Source organism: Pteropus alecto, unplaced genomic scaffold (genome assembly GCF_000325575.1).
Source record: "Pteropus alecto unplaced genomic scaffold, ASM32557v1 scaffold196, whole genome shotgun sequence".
NCBI lineage: Eukaryota > Metazoa > Chordata > Mammalia > Chiroptera > Pteropodidae > Pteropus > Pteropus alecto.
In genome coordinates this window covers 564,550-576,879 of record NW_006439717.1, presented here as the reverse complement: position 1 = coordinate 576,879, position 12,330 = coordinate 564,550, and the positions used below count along the sequence as shown (strand labels likewise).

The window sequence follows — 12,330 nt, the reverse complement described above, 5'->3', positions numbered from 1 at the left end:
AGTTCCGGTTCCGGTTCTTTGTGCAGCTGCAGCAGCGGCTCCGGGGAAGATGGCGGCCCGGGCGGGTTTCCAGTCTGTGGCTCCGAGCGGCGGCGCCGGAGCCTCAGGAGGGGCGGGCGCAGCGGCTGCCTTGGGCCCAGGCGGGACGCCGGGGCCTCCCGTGCGAATGGGCCCGGCGCCGGGTCAAGGGCTGTACCGCTCCCCGATGCCCGGAGCGGCCTATCCAGTGAGTGGGGCAGGAGGAGGGGCGCGCGGTCCGGGGGCGGGGCCGAGCGAAGGCCTGGGAGTGACAGCAGTAGGGGGAGAAGTAGGAGGGACTCCCTTGGGAGGGATTTGGGCCATGAGTAGGGTTGGGGAAGGCAGTGCGGAAGAAAGGAGAGGCAGTTAGCATCCCTACCTGCTCCTTGGAGCATTGTTTCCGTGGGGAGTTGGGGTACAGAACCAGGGTGGTTGAAGTGGGGCCAAGGGTAGGCAGATGAGGGCTGGAGTGCAAAAGGGCTTGGGCCTCTCCAGTGCCCAGAGGAACACAGAAGGTAGCTGGCACATTGAGGTCAGCTTTCAAGGATATCGTAGCTGGCAGTACTGAGTAAATGTGGAACTAGAGGAGGTGTCCAATGTGTCAGGTACAAAATAGACTAGGGAGAATTTGAGTGTAATCTGGCTCTTGGCTTTCGAGTTGTATTCTCATAGAATCAGGACTGGAGCAGAAAAAGCTTCAGTTTTCTATATTTTAAAGAGGCAGAGGACTCTTCCCATTGTGCTCTATGGCCTCTCTCCACCCCCACCCTTCCCGCCTTGTTTCATTCAAATAACTCAAGAATCCCCCACTTTTCCTTTTTTGATGTGATTGGTTGGGGAAGCCATGACATCTCTGTGTCCTCTCCCCTCTGTAGAGACCAGGTATGCTACCAGGCAGCAGACTGACACCTCAGGGACCTTCCATGGGACCCCCTGGCTATGCGGGGAATCCTTCAGTCCGACCTGGCCTTGCCCAGTCAGGGATGGACCAGTCCCGCAAGAGACCTGCACCTCAGCAGATCCAGCAAGTACAGCAGCAGGCGGTCCAAAATCGAAACCACAAGTAAGATGACCCCGGGCATGAGGGAGGGAGGGGGCCTGTGAGAACTCAGGTGGTGGGAGTATCTAAACCAAGAAGTGGTGGTGCTGTCAGCAGATGGTGCTTATTCTTGAGACAGCCTCATGTTGGTTGGAGGATTGGGGGTATATCTTTGATTTGAGAGAAGCTTTGCAGTCCCTTCACTTTACTATAAATGGAGGTGCTGACAGCCTGTCTTCACATTCTGGCTAGTTCCATCCCAACCTGATAACAGTATTTATTTTGAACAGTGCAAAGAAAAAGAAGATGGCTGACAAAATTCTACCTCAAAGGGTGAGTCCAAGCTGTAGGTTTTTCTGAGGGTGCAGTGCATTTGAAAATAGAGTTGATCAGCTCTATATACCTATGATACCTTTCTGTTCCTAAGATTCGTGAACTGGTACCAGAATCCCAGGCCTATATGGATCTCTTGGCTTTTGAAAGGAAACTGGACCAGACTATCATGAGGAAACGGCTAGATATCCAGGAGGCCTTGAAACGTCCCATCAAGGTAATGCAGGAGTGCACTTCGCAGATAGCCAAAGGAGGGGACTTGGGAACCTTCAACAGGCTTAAGATGAGAATTCAGAGGCGCAGCACAGCTCTCCTTGGCATTTAAATTACATCTTCCCCTTCCGCCTACAATCAGAATTACGTTAAAGGCATGAGAACAGAACAGCAGAGGGGGAGGGGCTTTTGATATCTATTGTACCAGAAATATACCCTGTCCATGTTTTTGCTCTTAACTGATCTCTCACCTTGGGAACTTCACACCTTCCATTACTTTGTGCATCTGGTATCTCAGTGTATGCACTTGCATTTGGGTCAGTGGCCTGTAGTCCTAGATGGAATCTCAATGCACCAACCCCAGGGACTGAGTAGACAGCAAGTCAGTCTGTTATGAGTAATTTGAGGATTTGGGGAGACCTGTCTTCAACATCAAACCACTGAAGCCCCACCATCAATTCTGTTTCTGTCTTCCTCAGCAAAAACGGAAGCTGCGGATTTTCATTTCTAACACTTTCAATCCAGCTAAGTCAGATGCCGAGGATGGGGAAGGAACAGTGGCTTCCTGGGAGCTTCGGGTAGAAGGACGGCTCCTGGAAGATGTGAGTTCAAGGTTCATTATGGTCGGTGTCTAGGCTGGGAGCTGCTGGGAGCAAGTATCATTGTCTGGTTGGCAGAAAGCCTGACTGGTGCTCACAGCTCCTGTTGGGAACAGCAAGGAGAGAGTCACTGTGTTCTCTGTGCTAAAACACAATCGTTCTATGTGTTAGTTCTCACAGCTTGGCCCTCACTGTGGTATCATATTGAGAATCTTATTGTCCTGGGGTTTGATTTGTTGTTTACCTTCCTCCTGATGCTGCTGGCCATTGAATTTAGCAGTATGTGCAGATTGTTCTATTAGATGTATGTGTGTGTGTGTGTGTTTTTTAAATCAGGCGAATTTGCACTTAGCATTTGAGGCCATGCTTTCCTCTCTTGAGTTCCTGAGGTCCTTGATTCCTATTGTGGCATCTCCATCTTCCCAACTTTTGTTGGAGATATATCATATCTCCAATATATTTATCTAACAAGCCCTTTGTTACTTCATGGGGAGCATCAGCTGACAGGTGAGAGCCCTCAAATTTCCCACCTCAGAAGCTCCTTGGGGAAGCTCACTTTTTCTTACATTCACTAGCTCCGTATTTTTAGCTGTTTACAGGCAAGCTAATTTGAATGCATTTTTGCAGGAGAACCAGAGCTCAGTGTCAGAGCCTCCACCTTCTCTACATAGGTCCAGTCTGTGTGCTGGTGGTATCATTCTATTCATATAAAGCTGTTTTTTTGGCTGCTTATTGTGTCAGTCATTTCTTCTCTAGAGTTGGATTTTCTTCTGTTCAGACTCGCTTTGTTACGTGCAGTAGTTTGATTTGACTTGCCTCATTTCCCTTGGGGAAACGAAGTGGATAAGTCAGTAACTCTGTACGTGTTATAGACTGCTTCAGGGTTCTGCTGCTACTGTGACTTGTTTAATACTTATAGACATTTACTTTGCCGTATTCTAAGGAGTATTCAAAAGACATTTTTGAATTTTTCCTATTGCTCTAGTGGGTTTTTTTTTAATGGGACTTTGTCTTGGGGAATTTCTTTTGTGCTTTTCTAACATGAACTCTTCTTTCTCTCCTCTAGTCAGCCTTGTCCAAATATGATGCTACCAAACAAAAGAGGAAGTTTTCTTCCTTTTTTAAGTCTTTGGTGATCGAACTGGACAAAGACCTGTATGGGCCAGACAACCATCTGGTAGAAGTGAGTAGTTCTGTGCTCCAGACTTTAACTCTGTGACTGAAAGATGATAGACTTGGGAGCCAAACTATCATGCCTAGGGAGAGAGGGACATATAAAGGGTTACCCCAAGCTTATGATACCACCATCGTAGTCTGCACATTGACCTCCAGGTGGCACTAGCTGTTTAGTCCTGGTACTATTTAGACCCAAGAGCTCTTGCAGTCTGACTTGTTCTACCTTTTTCATGTTACTATCCTGGTTGCTGCCACCACTTTAAAGTGAAATTCTCTTATATATGCCAGGCCATCTCTGCATTTTGCTTATTAATAATGGTGAGATACAGTTATCCACACAATATTCATACTTTTTCCTGGTAGCAGATGCTGTAATTAAGGGGGTTAACTGATAGGGTTCTAGTCCTTGCCAAGGTTACCAGTATAGATCTGGGACTTCTTTTTGGTCCCTTCTCTGTTTAGATTAAATTCCAAATCATCGAGAATCCTTTATTATAATGCCTGACTATGCATATGTTCTGAAAATCATGTTAGCGACAATGGTCTTGGGATACAGTCAAAACCAGAATGAGATGGTCCAAAATTCCAGGTGAACTTGACCTGCTCCTTTCTTTGCCAGTGTAGTTGCCCCTTAACCTCAACCACTAAGAGACATGGGATGGTCTTTATCATCTAATAAGGGAAGTAAGTCATAGAATCAAAAGAACTTTGTAAATATATTTAATTTAACTTTATAGCAGTGGAGCATAGTGATTAAGAATGTAGACTGTAGATCAGACACACCAGAGCTCAAATCCCAGCTTCACCCTTTACTGGCTGTTTGACCTTAGGCGAATTACTTTACCCTTCTAAGCATTAGTTTTCTCATCTGTAAAATAGGTTTAATTGTGTCTAGCTTGTATGGGTATTGTGGGAATTAATGAGATAATCCAAGTAAATGCCTTCAAACACTTAGAGAAAGTAAGTACTCAATAAATGATAGCTATGTTATTTTATATGCACATATGTATTATCCATTGTGTGGATAAAATTATCACTGGAAATTTAGGCTAATTCAGATGTGACCCTGAACAGTTAGAATTACAAGATTGAGCTACTTAAACCCAGACAATAATCTCAAAGCTATATTCAGTTTTAAAAAATGTCTCATGCTATTGCTCTTCCAGTAGCCTCAGTAATCAAAGTTGAATATTCAGTCATTACAGAAGCTCTTCCCTCCCACCCCAGCTCTTCCTCTGGGAGAGCACCCCCTGACATCTTCCTCTCTGTAGTGGCACAGGACCGCCACTACCCAGGAGACAGATGGCTTCCAGGTGAAGCGGCCAGGAGACGTGAATGTACGGTGTACTGTCCTACTGATGCTGGATTATCAGGTATTCTGTGGTGGTGTGAGGGCGTTCAGCTTTCACAGCCACATCCCATTGGCAGTCTGACATTTAAAAGTTTTAAGTCTAGTTGTAGATAATTTGCCACCAGACTTCAAGTTACTTAAATCTAGGGATAAGTTCTTAAAATCATTTCTGAGTTCCTCCTAGTGTTTTTCTATCTCATAAAAAGCACGACATCACTGTTGAATGACTTGAATGTAGGGTCACACTAAGCGCCCCAATATGTATATAGACCCAGCTCACTAGCTTCATCTTTATATTCTTTTGTTCTCTGTAGCCTCCCCAGTTTAAATTAGACCCTCGCCTGGCTCGGCTCCTGGGCATCCACACCCAGACCCGTCCAGTGATCATTCAAGCACTGTGGCAATATATTAAGACACATAAACTCCAGGACCCTCATGAACGGGAATTTGTCATCTGTGACAAGTACCTCCAGCAGGTAAGAAAAAGACCCATTCTTATGCTAGTGTCCATTGGAGCACTAGTTGTACCCAAAATGCCAACTTCTTAGCTGCTTCTCCTCTTTCCCACAGATCTTTGAGTCCCAACGTATGAAGTTTTCAGAGATCCCCCAACGACTCCACGCCTTGCTTATGCCACCAGAGCCCATCATCATTAATCATGTCATCAGGTTAGCATGTATATGAGATCTTGGCAGTGGTGTACTGAGCTCGTTTGTACCAGCCTGTACCAGTTGTCAAATTTTCAGAAATTTTGCAAGCAGGTGGTTAATCACAGCTGTTATTAAAATTACGTAAATTTACAATTAAATATACATGTTAAAAGTGAGGATAATTATACTCAAAAACATCATTTCTTAACCATCGTTATTAATATTCGTGTTTTTGAGGTTTCTTATATCTATTTTGTCTGTATGGTGGAAGTACTATATAATGTATAATTCCTTGATCAGTGATGTAATGTTGAAATTAACCATATTGGGAATATGTAAACCACAGAAATTGGCAAATGCTACAGATCAGGGCTTTTTTCCCTTCCTCTTTTGGAGAATCAATTGTTAGATATTTACCAGCTCATCACTGATGGTGTACCATCTTTTCTGTGGATGGTAGGACATTCCAGTCTGAGAGTCCCAACTCTGTTACCTCCATCCATGTTTTTGTTCAGAAGATGGATGAGCAAGGCATCTCTAGGCAGATATAGAGTAAAGGAAGGCACTTCTTCCTCAAAGCAGCATGTCTCTGGTTGGATATAGTTTGGCCTTCTTTCCCTTACTCCATATTAATTCCAGAAAAGCTCTTCTTTTCATTTGACCTTGAACCATTACTCAGCCGGTAGTAACTCCTATAATCTATCCATTGCATTAGTAGAAGCAGGTCTGTACTGTATTCCTGGGCTTAAAGTTAGGCCACATTTTATTTTGCGTGGTGTGGGTTTTATTTGAATTTATTTTCAGGGTCAATTTCAGTTTAACAGGGAGAAAAATACACAAGATACTATAGTATAGTGGTTTTCTTTGGAAAAGGAGAAACTTACTTTTCACTGAATATCTTTTGTACCACTTGAATTTTTACCATTCACTTTTTTAAAAAATCTGTTATATACAATAAATCACACCTATTTGGGTAAACAAATATACCCTGTAGCTACCTACCACTGCAAGAAAGGTACAGAATGTTTCTGTCACATCCAAAAGTTCTCTTGTGCCCTTTGGCAGTCAACTCCTTTTCCTTCATTCTTGGGCCATCTTTCTGACTTTCTATGATTAGGTCTTAGGGGATAAGCCCTTTACAAGGCCCCTTTGGTTTCCTCCCTAGTGTTGACCCGAACGATCAGAAAAAGACAGCTTGTTACGACATCGATGTGGAAGTGGATGATACCTTGAAGACCCAGATGAATTCTTTTCTGCTGTCCACTGCCAGCCAACAGGAGATTGCTACTCTAGACAACAAGGTAGGCACCTCTGCCTTAGGTCATTTAGGTGCCACCAGCTCTCTATCATGGCTTCTAGGTTGCCTTTTGATTCTTGGTATTCAAAATACAGTGACACCCCGTATGTGCCAGGCACTGTGCTTGGTGCTGACCGAAGCCAGATACACATGAGTTCTGATTTTGGCTGTATCTTTTAAAAACTTTGAGCCTCGGTTTCTGATCTGTGAAATAAAGACCACATTTATAAGATTGCTGTGAGGATTAAAAGAGACAATGTATTTAAAGATAAGACACTGGGTCTAGCACATAAAAACAAATGGTAACTGCTGCTATTGTTATTATCTTATTGTTATCTTTAATTATTAGACATAGTTTCTACAAGTAAAGCCAAAAAGAATAGAGAAGCTTTCCTGGAAGTGTTGCTGCCTCTACAAAAGCTTGAAGGATAGAGTGGGAGTTAACAAAAGGGTAGAAAGGAGAGCGGTGCTTTGGGTGGAGGCAAAGGACATTTGAGAAAGTGAGAACAGGATTGTAAAGGTCCAGAGATGAGAGAGAGCCTAGAATGTTCAAGAAGTACAAGTGGTTTAGTGTGCTAGATACACAGGGTGCCTGGGATGGGATGTTTTGGGAAAGGAAACTGGATAGGAAGCAGGAGCCTAATCATGAAGAAGCTTTAATGCAGGGAACACCGTTACTACGGATGGGATGTTTTGGGAAAGGAAACTGGATAGGAAAGCAGGAGCCTAATCATGAAGAAGCTTTTAATGCAGGGAACACCTGTTACTAATTTGTCCTGAAGGCTGGAGGAGTTGGCGCTGTTTGCATTTTGAAGGATTTCTAGCAGGAAGGTGAAGAGTAAATTGTGAGAGGGGCAGATTTGGAAGCAGGCCAGTTAGTAGGCCTGTGCAGTAATGTATGTGAGATATGTGGAGGGCCTAAACTTATGGTACTGACGGTGAGGATGGAAATAAGTAGACAGATCTGAGACATGTCAAAGTGGAATTGAAGGGATTTGGACATTGTTTAGATGGGGATGGTGGAGTGAGGCATAAGGGAGGAGGCATTATAATGACTCCTAAGTTTCTAGTGTGGGCAGGTAGTAGTATTCACTCAGATTGGGAACAGGAGAAGAAGCAAGTGTTGGGGGAAGAGTAGTGAATTTAGTTTTAAAGAGTTTAAGGTACATGGGGTGTCAAGCAGTTGGATTGGTTGGAATTTAGGAACTGGACTCTGGTCTGCAGATCGGGGACTCATTACCCTGTCGATTTTAATGGAAGACACACAAGTTGATAAAATTGCCAGGAAGAATATGGAGAATGAGAAGAGAGCAGAGAAAAAAAACCCACAGACCATAGCTTTTGAGATAGTCCTCCATAGCACTTCTTTTCTACCTGAGAGTATTTTTGTACCCATTTGTGTTTTGGATTAAGTATTCACCATCTAGCTTCACCTAGAATGGATACTGGAGACTAAAAAGGAAAATGTCTCTCACTCAGAGTATATAGAGTCACAGTGCAAATTACCTGCTGAATGAATGTTGAGAGCCAGAGCAGTTGGAGATCTGGGCAGTAGTGTCATTTCTGGGCAGCACTCTGTACCTAGGTTGAAAGAGGCACATGGAGATGTCAGGCACTGTCCACCATTTAACTTTGTATTTCTCTGGTTTTAAACTGTTATGAGTTTTCTTCCTCCTTTCAGATCCATGAGACAATAGAAACTATCAATCAGCTGAAGACCCAGCGGGAGTTCATGCTGAGCTTTGCCAGAGACCCTCAGGGTTTCATTAATGACTGGCTTCAATCCCAGTGCCGGGACCTCAAGGTAAAGATACCTAGTTAAGGGGCAAGGGACTTAGGTTATTGAGGCACACATTTATTTGCCTTATTTCTTTGGCATCCGATAGAAGAGCCAGAGGGGTCAGTGAGGGAGAAGATTATCTTTAGCACATTTCAGGGTCCGTTTTACAATTAGGGAAATGGAGGTGGAACCATGAAATGTTTATCTAATACTTAGTATGCTGTCACTGTGCACCATATTATATAGGATACAAAGTGGAAAACTTGATCTCTGTTTCAAAGCAGCATGCATTTAGTTTCGGGAAACTAGGTTAATAGGATTTAAAATGTAGTAAACCATGTAGGACATTATTGGAACTCAACAGTATCAATAAGATAATTCAAAGGAGAAGGGAGATTGATGAGGCTCGAATAGTTGGGACAAGCTTCATGGAGAATTTGGGATTTGAGATATTTTCCAGGGAAGGGAGCATAAGAGCTCAGGCAAGAAGGTAGGAATGAGTACAGAATGTACTGAAATGTGCCTTTAGTTCTCGCCTATCCTGTGGTGACGGACTACAATTATAGAGACTGAGCAGAGGAACAAGGGATCCAGAAAGGATCCTTGAACAAGGCAGTTACTTGTTGGTAGCAGGGGGTGACTTGGAGTGATGTATTAATTCACAGTTTATTAGGGCTACCATAGTACAATACCACAACTGGGTGGCGTAAACAACAAAAATTTATTGTTTCACAGTTCTGGACACTAGTAGTCTGAAATCATGCCGTCTGCAGGGGTTTTTTCTGTCTGAGGGCCGAGGGAGGGAGAATCTGTTCCAGGCCCCTCTCCTATCTTGTGGTAGCCTCAGGCATTCCTTGGTTTGCAGAAAGTGTTCTCTTTTTGTCTTCACATCATCTTCCCTCTGTGCATGTCTGTGTCCAAGTTTTCCCTTTTTATAAGGATACCAGTTATATTGGATTAGGCCCACCCTAAAGACTTCATCTCAAATTAGCGATCTGCAGAGACCCTCTTTCCTAATAAGGTCACATTCACAGGTACTAGGGGGTTAGGGTTTCGACATCTTTTGGGGAGATACAATTCAATCCTAACAGGCATGAAAGAAGGAAACAGCGTATTCTCTTTCTACCCCCCTGCCATCTCCTTCAGACCATGACTGATGTGGTGGGTAACCCAGAGGAAGAGCGCCGTGCTGAGTTCTACTTCCAGCCTTGGGCTCAGGAGGCTGTGTGCCGATACTTCTATTCCAAGGTAGGCATCTGGCCTGCACAGGGGAAAATGACAAGGCAAGGGGTCTGTACCCCTGATGAGGGTCAGTGTTATTAGCTGTCAACTCCTAGTTTATCTCATCTTCCACTCCTTTTGCTGTTTTCTTAGGTGCAGCAGAGACGACAAGAATTAGAGCAAGCCCTGGGAATCCGAAATACATAGGGTTTCTCCTACAGCCCTGATTTGGCTGCACCGATTCTTTATGTGGGCCCTGCGCTGCCTGCCTCATAGCACCTGCCTTGGTCTTGCTTGGGGCCTTCCAGGGGATGCTGTTGGTTCAAGGACAACACCAGAACGAAGAGGGTCTCACATTTCTGTCTCACGAGACACCTGTTACCCTCTTCCCCCACCCCACCCCACCCCTTCCCACCACCTAGCTTCCCTTTGCCCACAATGTTCCCATGTGCCTCTACCCTCCCCTGGTCTACATAGGACCTCTAGATAGTATTAGAGAGAACTGTAGTGGTAATCAGTGCATTGAATGGATTGGGCCTAAGGCCAAGTGGTCTTCCAGGGGACCAGCTACACTGATCCTGCCCTTCAGAGACCCAGGAGTTGGAACTTCAGTCCCTTCTCCGAGACTCAGGCCTGGGGGCATCCTATAAGCTAGTTGATTTTGGCTCTCCTGGTAACAGAATCCAATTTCCTTCCTTTCTTCCACGGGTTTGGAACAAACTCTTGCCTAACTTGTTGCCCTCTGGCACTAAAGGAACCCTGGCTTTTGGGCTCCACTGAGCCCCAGGTCAGTCCGCAGCCCTCGGGATTGGCGTGCTGTCTCAGTGCTTATTCCCTCATCAGGGGTCCACATCAGTATTGGAGTTTGTTCTTGAACGATTGCTCCCTCCTCCCAGCATACCCCCAGTAGCTGCTCATTTTAGGATTCCCTCCCATCTGTCCTAACAGAGGGCATTTGGATGGAGGAATCTTGCCTTTCCCTGTCAGCCCCAGAGATCTAACCTGGGGTACTGTCATTGCCAGTGGAGGCTGTTCCTTCTGCTGTTGCTTGGAGGTGTGACTCATTTATTTACTCCACCCTGCCTCCCCAATCTCTTCATGGAGAAACAGGCCTAAAATCAAACGGGTAATAGCCCTGGGCCATCCCTGTCTTCCTGTTCCTTGTCTGCCCTGTTGACACAGGTGATTTATAGGGCACTGAGGAGTGAAAGCGCCTAGGGCTGGAGAATAGCTCTGAGTTGGGTTTGTGACTCCACCCTCTCCCTGCCTCACAGGATTATGACTCCCCAGCCCCTGCCCTCAAAGCTTCAGACTCCTCAGGTAGCAGCAGGACCTTGTGATCCTGGCCCCTTGGAACTGAGATGGTTTTGCATCTTTCCAGGAGAGCCTCAGATTCTTCCAGGTTGTATCACCCCAAGTTAGTATACCCCAGGCTCGCAGACTCAAACACAGCAGGGTGGGAGACAGCTGGGCATAGAGGGGGAATTCCGTTCAGCATGGGCTCTAAACCCACAGAACTGACAAAGCCCCTGCTTCCCCACCCCCTCCTCAGGCTCCTGCGAGCACACCACCCCCTCCCCCCAACTCAGTATCCTTGCCTGTTTCACACTGGGAACAGCAGGATTTTCTCCCCATCTTCCCCTTCCTGCCATTATCCCACCCCTCCCTTGAAAGCTTCTTCCCACAGTGACACTGGACAACCCCTGTCTTTGGGGCTAGAACCATGAGAAGGAAGCTCAGCACTCCTACACAGTGTCTCTGTTAAAGATAACTTTTTATCTGAATTATTATGTTTTTTCATGGACCAAAATTTTTTTTGTACTGTTCCCTTATTGATGTCACCCAGTTTTAATAAAAGAATCTTCCGAAGGATGAGTCACCGTACCTACAGGGAAGAGCCCTTCCCTGAACTCTTTCTCCTCCAGTACCATTAGCCATGCTTATGGTGTTTGTTCATTTTATTTAACAACTATGGAACACCTGTTGTGTGCCAGCTGTGTGCTAAGCACTGGGGATATGGTAGAAAACATGGTTTATGCCCTGTGGACTTCAGGTCCTCATCTTAGAGCTTGCTCTGTCAGCCCCAGTGGTCCAAGTAGGGTAGCTGCTGGTGGGATCACTGAGTTTCATTGTTGGGTCTGAGAGTCCTGACGAACTTGAGCTTTAAAGGAGTTCCACTTCTCAGGGCTGCTATGTAGATTCCAGCCAGAACCTACAAAGCTAAAAACTTTTGTTCTCTGTGCTTGCCATTCTTAAGGTTCCACTTTCATGGCCCTGAGTAAGAAGTCTGAAGACCAGCATGGAAGTGCTTGCTATGTTGTCATCCTCACACCATAGACAACCCCTCACTGGCAGAGGTGGGAGGACTTTGCTCAGGATTGATATTCCCATTAGCAGAGTAGTTCCATCATGGTGTTGCCTGCCTCCCACCTGGTGGCTCACTGCTTTCCTGTACCATTATGTAGCTTGGTTGTACCTAAGTAGGAGGTTTAGAACATAGGATGAGTGCAACCACATTCCAAAGTTAAAAGATTATCCTTTGCCTCCATGGTTGAGAACAGTCAAGTATTGCCTGCCCACAGTCCAACCCACCAAGGATGCAATCACTGTTCCCAATCTGGAACTTGGGAGTTTATCAGACTTGAAAGCAGGA

General features: G+C 45.2%; 2 protein-coding genes and 1 long non-coding RNA gene across 5 annotated transcripts in view; 2 read left to right on the top strand and 1 right to left on the bottom strand.

Annotated features, from left to right (window-relative positions):
- Positions 1-6: 6 nt before the first annotated feature.
- SMARCD1 (SWI/SNF related, matrix associated, actin dependent regulator of chromatin, subfamily d, member 1) lies at positions 7-11,552 on the top strand. The gene is made up of 13 exons (XM_006916790.2): positions 7-226; positions 894-1,081; positions 1,348-1,390; positions 1,485-1,607; positions 2,083-2,205; positions 3,269-3,385; positions 4,650-4,751; positions 5,044-5,205; positions 5,300-5,397; positions 6,545-6,680; positions 8,358-8,480; positions 9,603-9,704; positions 9,831-11,552. Exons 1-13 carry the CDS (start codon positions 50-52, stop codon positions 9,882-9,884), a joined length of 1,548 nt encoding a protein of 515 aa, XP_006916852.1. The 5' UTR covers positions 7-49; the 3' UTR covers positions 9,885-11,552.
- The window catches only part of LOC107196015, a 15,157-nt gene continuing 9,513 nt past the window's right edge, over positions 6,687-12,330 (bottom strand). Inside the window, exons 3-4 of the long non-coding RNA XR_001517331.2 lie at positions 8,183-8,257; positions 6,687-6,880 (exon numbers count right to left, since the gene is read on the bottom strand). This is a non-coding gene — a long non-coding RNA (uncharacterized LOC107196015). The remainder of the gene's footprint in view (positions 6,881-8,182; positions 8,258-12,330) is intronic.
- Positions 11,692-12,330, top strand: part of GPD1 (glycerol-3-phosphate dehydrogenase 1) — an 8,186-nt gene continuing 7,547 nt past the window's right edge. For all 3 annotated transcript variants that reach the window (XM_015593199.2, XM_015593198.2, XM_006916788.3), the window contains exon 1: positions 11,692-12,034. The gene's annotated coding sequence lies outside the window, so the exon portion shown is untranslated. The remainder of the gene's footprint in view (positions 12,035-12,330) is intronic.